Consider the following 7,469-nt stretch of genomic DNA (forward strand, 5'->3'; position numbering starts at 1 on the left):
GAGCAGCTGTGCTGGAAGCAATAAACTTGCCTAACACGGCTGCTGTGCACATGGTCACCAGGGAACCCTCTGTAGAACCTCACCACAGTAATCCTGAAATGCAGCCTCTGCTGACTACCAGATTTGACTGTCTCAGATGCTACCTAAGATGTGAAGTTTACTGTCCTGTTCCTCCTCTTTCACTGATTGCTGCTATTCCTTCTCTTCTTCCTTATTATGGCTTTAAGCTGAAGGAGGGTCGATTTAGATTAGATGTTAGAAAGAAATTCTTTACTGTTAGAGTGATGAGGTACTGGAACAGGTTGCCCAGAGAGGTTGTGGATGCCCCATCCTTGGAAGTGTTTAAGGCCAGGTTGGATGAGGTTTTGGGCAACGTGGTCTAGTGGAGGGTGTCCCTGCCCACAGCAGGGGGGTTGGAACTAGATGATCTTTGAGGTCCCTTCTAACCCAAACCATTCTATGATTCTATGATTCCCTTTATTTCTCTTTTTTAATTTTTGTTTCATTTTTTTTCCGTCTCTCTTTCATTTTTTGCCTTTTACTTGGCTGACCTGGCCAAGGAAGCTTCTTTCAAATACTACCATAAGCCTGTAACCAGTAAACCAGACAAAACCATCATCTTCAACTATCTATCTGTGGCACAAGAGTGCCAGGTCTTACAGCAAATGGGGAGTTTGTGGCTGGTCTCTAGCATGGAGGTTGGAGGAGTCAGAAACAGGGAAAAAGGCTTTCTTCCCTCAGTTATTTTTGCTTCCCTGTACAGGTATGTATCTCACTTAGTCCTCAAAGTACCTGGAACAGGTTCCACCAACAAAACCAATAAAAATATTTCTGGAGTATTTCAAACAAATATTTTCTTCAAAAGGAGATTTATTACCATGTGAATTATATCAACTTTAACATTATTCTAGGAAGGAAGTGTTAGCAGAGATCCTTATAAAAGCTATTGCCAGGTACTGGGGAGTTTTTTCTTCTTTTCTCTTCTTTTTTACCTTTAATGATTAAATCTTCATAAGATTTTTAATATTGTAAATGTGTCATAGTATAAGGCAGGCTGATATCTTGGTTCTAAATGACCCAAAGGCCTGTTAGCTTTTCACATATATAGTAGCACTAATTAACACCTTTGAGTCTGTGCATCCCTCCATTACATCAATGCTGGCATAGAAAAGCCTGGCTGGTGCTAGAGCTGCAGGCCTGCTGCTCATAGGCCAGGGTTTGGGGAAGGGCAGCCCTGGGCACACCAGCTCTCAGGCCGTGCACGTGTTGCTGCAAGAAATACTACTGCAGCACAGGGCAAAACCAGGAGGAATGGAAGTTGCAGGCAGCTGAGGCTAGGGCTCTTGGCATGAGCAGCCCCCTCACTCGCTGCAAGACAACACTAATCACTCATTATACCTACCAACAAAATACATCTATATATGAAATACCAAATACAAATAGCTTTGCATTTTAAAGGATTAAAATAAGGAGGTTTTCAGATTAGCAAACAAAATTGGTTTAAATTGGGGCAAATATTTGAAATCCTAATTTAAAAAGTAAAGCAAGAAAGCCTGTGCAGGAGATAAGGGATGTGCATGTACATGTACTTAGTGCAGTATGTTTGTCTGAGTGTAGGTGTATCAGGACTGGCTACAGGCAGACTAAGAAAAAAATACTGGATTGACTACAGTTCGACTATCATCCAAAAATGTTTAATCATTTGAGATTTTAAAGAAAGAAGTTTTTACCTGTTCTTACAAAGTATTATAGCTTCATCAAAAAAAGTCTTAGGGAGGTTATCTACAAGTCACTAAATTAAGGAAAAAACTATATGTATTTCATTTTCTACATCCCACTTTTGGTAAGTCTGTAAGACATCTTACTCATCTATTCACCTATTAATTCAGTCTACTAAAACTTTTTCATCTTCCTCTGTCAGGGCAGCTGCCTGGGAATATTACAAGCAAAGTCTGTTTTATGTGAACAGTGTGTTAGATCCCACTGCAAAAGAGATGAGAACAGCACCCTTGAATGTGTCAGAATTTGAGTCCCTGATAAAACTCCTCCATAGTCATGCCAATCTATGAGACAATTGCTTAACCAAGCATACTTTGAAAATGTATCATCAAGTTGCAAGCTTCTAAACTGTTGTGTAATAATAATTATATGTTTCAGTAAAAATCATTAAGAAAGTTTGGGGGTAATCATTATATCATGGACTTCGTCTGATTCCTGACCACAGTATCTTGGGCAGTTTTACATGGGTTCGTTAATTATATAGCAATATAAATTACTTACCTGCTCACTGCTAGATGAAAGAAAACCCAGAGCGGTTTTAAGAAACAAAAACAATTCTTCTGATGATGGTAGTTTGGACAATAGAGCATATTTTTACTCGTAGTTGTTTAATACTTACAGACTTGTAGGGGCTCAGGAGACTATTCTGGCTACATCTGATTGTGAGCTGAGGAAATATCTCAAGTGTTTATGTCTGTATCTTTCCTCCATAATAGGCAGGAACTTTTTATTTTATTCTACATGTTTGCACATCCTTTAAGAAGAATGGCTTTCTTTTCATCACTGCAAAGCAATTCTCTTTTATTGCCCCATCTTATTGGTCTGTAACCAGTGATTATCCAGGCCCAGCTAGCTGTTTTGTCTACTAGTTCTCATACTCTTTCCTTTGGAGCACATTTCACAAGATCCAGAGGAATAGGCAATGACAACCACGTGCAATGTCAGCTTTTGGAAAGGGAACCTTTGAGTGCTCTTCCTCAGAGGAAGACACACAAAATGCCAAATGCCTGTTGATTGCTCCACTGACTACATGGCTCCACAGTTACTCATTCTCATCCATCTGTAGACCAATGACCAACAAATGTCCCAAGTATTTTAGGCATTCAGTGAGGCACTTGGTGCAAGCTGCATCCTCAGTACAGCTCAAAGCAACTTTTATACTAAGAAAGACTCCTGACTTCCACAGAAACAAAATTAATCCCTAGTTTTCCATATACCAGCTGTGTGAAGAACAAACCTTTCTTAGATTACCCTTTATCAGCAGTATTACTTATTAATTTCACCCTTACCAATTTTGCAATATACTCTTTTCTTGAAAACTTACTAAAAGTATTCCTTGGTTCATCAGGAGCCAAAATACATGTAAGCTGCAGAGTGTGCTGAAGGCACAGACAGGAAGAAAGAAGCACCCTTGAGCTCTAGGCTGGCTGAGCGGCTGAAGCCAGTGCGCTTTGCTAAATATGGTGTTGGACTTCGGTGGTGTACAAGGCACTTATTATTAGGAAGAAAACTCTATGAGTTTATGCTTGAAAGTTCAATAGTAACTAAACTGTGAGACTGGACAGAGATTTTACTTCACTAAACATCACAACTATGCAAGCTACAAAAATCGTTAGCATTTCTGTTCATTTCCTCATGTACAGCAAAGGCTTTATATTTGGTTCTACCACATCCTAACATCATGTGTCATTAGCAATGACAACTGTCAATTAAGTTTGTGACCCTTTTCTTTTTACATGCTACTTGCCACAGAAACACCTAGTTCTCAACAAGAATACCTGCTTTACAACTGTAGGAAGGCTGATGAGAAAGAGAGCACTGCAAGACCACAGAAAATCCTATAAAGAGTGGTCACATTACCATCAGAATAAGAAGAGGTCATTAATTTCTATCCATAGCTTGGTCTCGGCACACTGACCAATTTTTAAGCCAGACAGGTCTGTCCTGTAGCACCCACTTTCCAACCTGTCTCTCTGTACAGTAGGTCATTGCTCCAGTTCACACAGATGGTATTCATCACATTGCAGAAACAGCTCAGATACTTCTGTGAGAATTGAATAAGTAAACAGCAATAGACTGAGACTTCACTGAATAGATCTAGATTACACTGCAGTCAGTGGAGAGTTTGACTGGGAGAAGACTGAATGGTTTGGTCCTGAGACTAAGACATGTTTATAAAGAATGTGTAAGGGGTGAACAAGGGAGGGAAGGTAAGCACCGATTCTGGAAAGGTGTCATGGCTCATGGACAGTTCTCAGAGTTTACTGAGGCAATAAAATCATTAATCCTGTTCTGTGAGAAATGTACATAAATATTCACTTCTTCAACCGGTGTAGAATTTAATTTTGCAGGGTTTTTTTGGTGCGAATTGCTGTGGGACAAGCAACAGACCAACATGTTGGTCATGTCTGGACACAGATGCATCTACAGAAATCTTCCTTTTTCCTCTCTAATCTCTCTTAATCTGTGTTTCTGGATGATTTTTCCTTCTTAGTTTGATCTCCCTCCATTGCAATTTGTTACCTTGCACCTCCCAGACAGAACAAGTATAGATGTGAATAAAATTCATCGGGAATGAAAAAAAATTAAGGAAGTTCAGTGGGAGCCAAATGATTTAATTTTGTCTTTGTCCAACTGTCCTATTGTCTGTTTCTGCCACTGCTGAAAACTCACAACAACCTGACAATATCTAAAGTAATATGAACTTACTATAGCAATACCACAGCATATTCTCTCAGGTGACAAGAGGGTAATAATAGCCCATGTTAAACAGACCACATTCTATTACCTGATCTCACCACAACTGGGGTAATATGTATTGTTGTCACCTTATAAATTGCTGTGAAGGGCTACCTAATTTACGCCGGGGCAAACAAAGCATTATTCTGGTCTGATATGAGATCCTATACTACTATGACTTGGGAAAAATATACTTTTTTACCATCCTTATAGGCTTTACAAATGACACTAGGACTAGAAAAAAATGAAAAGAAAATGTAAGCAAACAACATCATCTCTACTAATGATAACCTTGTCTCTGCATGTAAGACCAATGCTCAAAGGCAAGAAAGGTGTCTGGAGTATGATGACTCTAAGACAGCCTTGAACACATTTTATAACCCCCTGACCCTGAACTCCCAATATATTGACTCATATTACCTTTATGTTTGGCACTGCTGTTCATACAGCCTGTGTCCAGTTCTGACATCCAAATTTCTCAGTAGATGTTGAAAAATCAGAGAGGACCATCAAAGTGATTAAAGGATGGAAAAGCTTACAGTGGAACAGATTGAGGTCCTAGAGGTTTTCACTGTAGTGTAAGTTTTTCCATGAGAGGGAATAGCCTATGGAGCTCAGACTACCACAATTATCAAAGACCAGGTTGAAGCTAGACCATGTCAGATTGAAAATGAGATAAAATATTTTTAGAGAAATAGTATTTAATTGCTGAGGCACTTAAAAAAGTTCTGGTGAATTTCCCATAATTGGATTTAGGAACTTTTTTTTTTTTCAGTATTGAAAGTTTTCTAGAAGATAAGCTCTACTTCAAGTCACCTAATTAAACTCTGAAAAAATATTTGAAGTCCTATGTCGTTATTGCAACAATCACTTCTGGTTTTGAAAACTGTAAGGGCCAGGAATTAAACTGTCATTTATTGTGATATTTGTTGGTGAAAACCTTAATCTTGTTGGTTTTCTAGTTTTAATTGCAACCATTTTCTTTGGTTTCTGCATTTGCATTAAATATAAAACTGTTATATTTTCCAGCTCTGGTATTTTCTACAGTGCAAAATAGATTTCAGAAAACTGGCTTAAATTGCTACCCACAAATTTGCTATCAAAACAAAACTTAAAGGAGTGAATTTTTTTATTCCACTGAAGTTTTCACAATTTACAGGAAATACTGGTGCAAGATAGGTATATTTAACACAGTCTTATGTGACACAAGTACAAACAAAATCACTAAATGAAACTTTTACCTCAAGGTTCATTTCTGTCATTATGAACTGGTTTCATTGTCTAAAGAATAGGAAAAAAAAAAGGACAGTTGGATGTACTTTAGAAGCAACGGGGACGTATGATATTTTTAGATGAAGTAATCGAAAAGAATATTACTGATAAAATTCAATAACTTTATAACCATATACACAAGAGTATGTGCCTAAAATGTCTCATGTGGTGAAATGCAAACATTTATCACTAAGCCTGTTGTTACATATTTTACAAAATCACCATACATTTTCAGCAACTTTTTCTTTACATTCACTTTTACCATTACTTAAACAGCTGTGTCTGTACCTCAAGGGGCCAATTCTGGTTCTATTCAAATAAAATTACCATTGGAACAGAAACAAATTAAGCAAGCAAAGACACTGCAGGCCTCTTCTCACACTGTATTTACCTACCCAGTGCTTGAGCTGGGTTCTGCGCTGTGCTTTAACTTAGAAGGGACTAAGATCAGCAGAGACCGTCATGTTGTGTCCCCCCTCAACTGCCAAGAAATTGTCTTGAGGATAAAACCGAGCCAAATTATAAATGTACTTTAGGATTTTTTGTTATCAGCACAATCACCATCAATATCCTCATCACTAAAAGCAAGAGAAACATCGTCATTGTAAAGTGTCTCCCAGTTCTGTTAACACCAGCACTCTCAATTGTATAGAGAAGGTCTGCTTTCTTGCCTCTTGCCTTACTGAACAGATGACCACTCTGTGGACAAAAGCAGCAGATTTAGGACCCAGAATATTATTAGATACATAATAAAAAGGATCTTCAGGAGTCTTTAGGTAATCCTGATGAAGCCACTGTCTCAATTCAAAGTCAATGACATTCTGGGTAAGTAAAGGCAGCAGATCTGGCCCAAATCAAATGTAAATATAACAGAAATATTTAAATAGAAGTAAGATACAAGTTCAAAATAGGAAAACAAAAGTCTTTATTGTAACATTACAAAGCCTTTTGATCAAATGAGCTTAGCTGCTGTTCCACAGTGGGAAAGGAGGGGCTCGATAGGATGGCATGAATCCAGTAGATATTTCTCTTTTCTTTTTTTTTTTCTTTTCTTTCTTTCTTTTTTTTTTTTTTTTTTTTTTTTTTAAATCTTATTTTCACTGGTGTTAATTTAAAGGAACTATATTAAAAAAAATACCCCAGACACCTTACCTCATTTAGCTGCAGATTCTGGAGTGGAAATCCTTAACTGAGGCAATGGGAAAACTGTCTACAGAACAGTAGGTTGGGTAAACACTGGTACTAGGTTATGTCTCCTACAGACTCCCAGGAGTGAAGATAAATGGATGTGATATTAATTTTAAAACATTTTGCTGAGCACTTAGGCAGCCAATAGAGAAATTCCTTAGGTCACTTCCTGTTCGTTTGATTGGGTCTGCAACAACAACAACTAAGATGAAGTTGGGAGCATTTGCATAAGGCCAGCTCAGTCCTCAGTATTCAAAGAGAACAGGTCTAACCGGGTTACACGCGTGGCTCCAGAACAAAAGAAAAACCTGGTAATGGATGAGGGATTGATTTCTTTGTAGTTGTTTTTTTAAGACCATCCCTTTTTTTTTTTTTTAATGGAGGTTATTTCAGGTAGATAGGGAGATTATAATTAGAATGAGGAGAAGTGAAAAGCAGGAATGTCCTAAATTAAAATTAGTCTGGAAATAACATTAGGAGATGCACAGTAT

General features: G+C 37.9%; 1 protein-coding gene across 3 annotated transcripts in view; it reads right to left on the bottom strand.

Annotated features, from left to right (window-relative positions):
- The window catches only part of EHF (ETS homologous factor), a 33,997-nt gene extending 26,933 nt beyond the window's left edge, over positions 1 to 7,064 (bottom strand). Inside the window, exons 1-2 of one of the 3 annotated variants that reach the window (XM_075754761.1) lie at positions 6,943 to 7,064; positions 5,760 to 5,799 (exon numbers count right to left, since the gene is read on the bottom strand). In XM_075754761.1, the coding sequence (XP_075610876.1) occupies positions 5,760 to 5,780 (21 nt within the window). In that variant the 5' untranslated portion in view covers positions 5,781 to 5,799; positions 6,943 to 7,064. Of the gene's footprint in view, positions 1 to 2,398; positions 2,529 to 5,759; positions 5,800 to 6,942 lie in introns of those variants that run through there. The other 2 variants (XM_010302774.2, XM_075754763.1) reach the window with 2 other exon arrangements.
- Positions 7,065 to 7,469: the final 405 nt, after the last annotated feature.

This window comes from Balearica regulorum, chromosome 5, assembly GCF_011004875.1.
Source record: "Balearica regulorum gibbericeps isolate bBalReg1 chromosome 5, bBalReg1.pri, whole genome shotgun sequence".
Classification (NCBI taxonomy): domain Eukaryota; kingdom Metazoa; phylum Chordata; class Aves; order Gruiformes; family Gruidae; genus Balearica; species Balearica regulorum.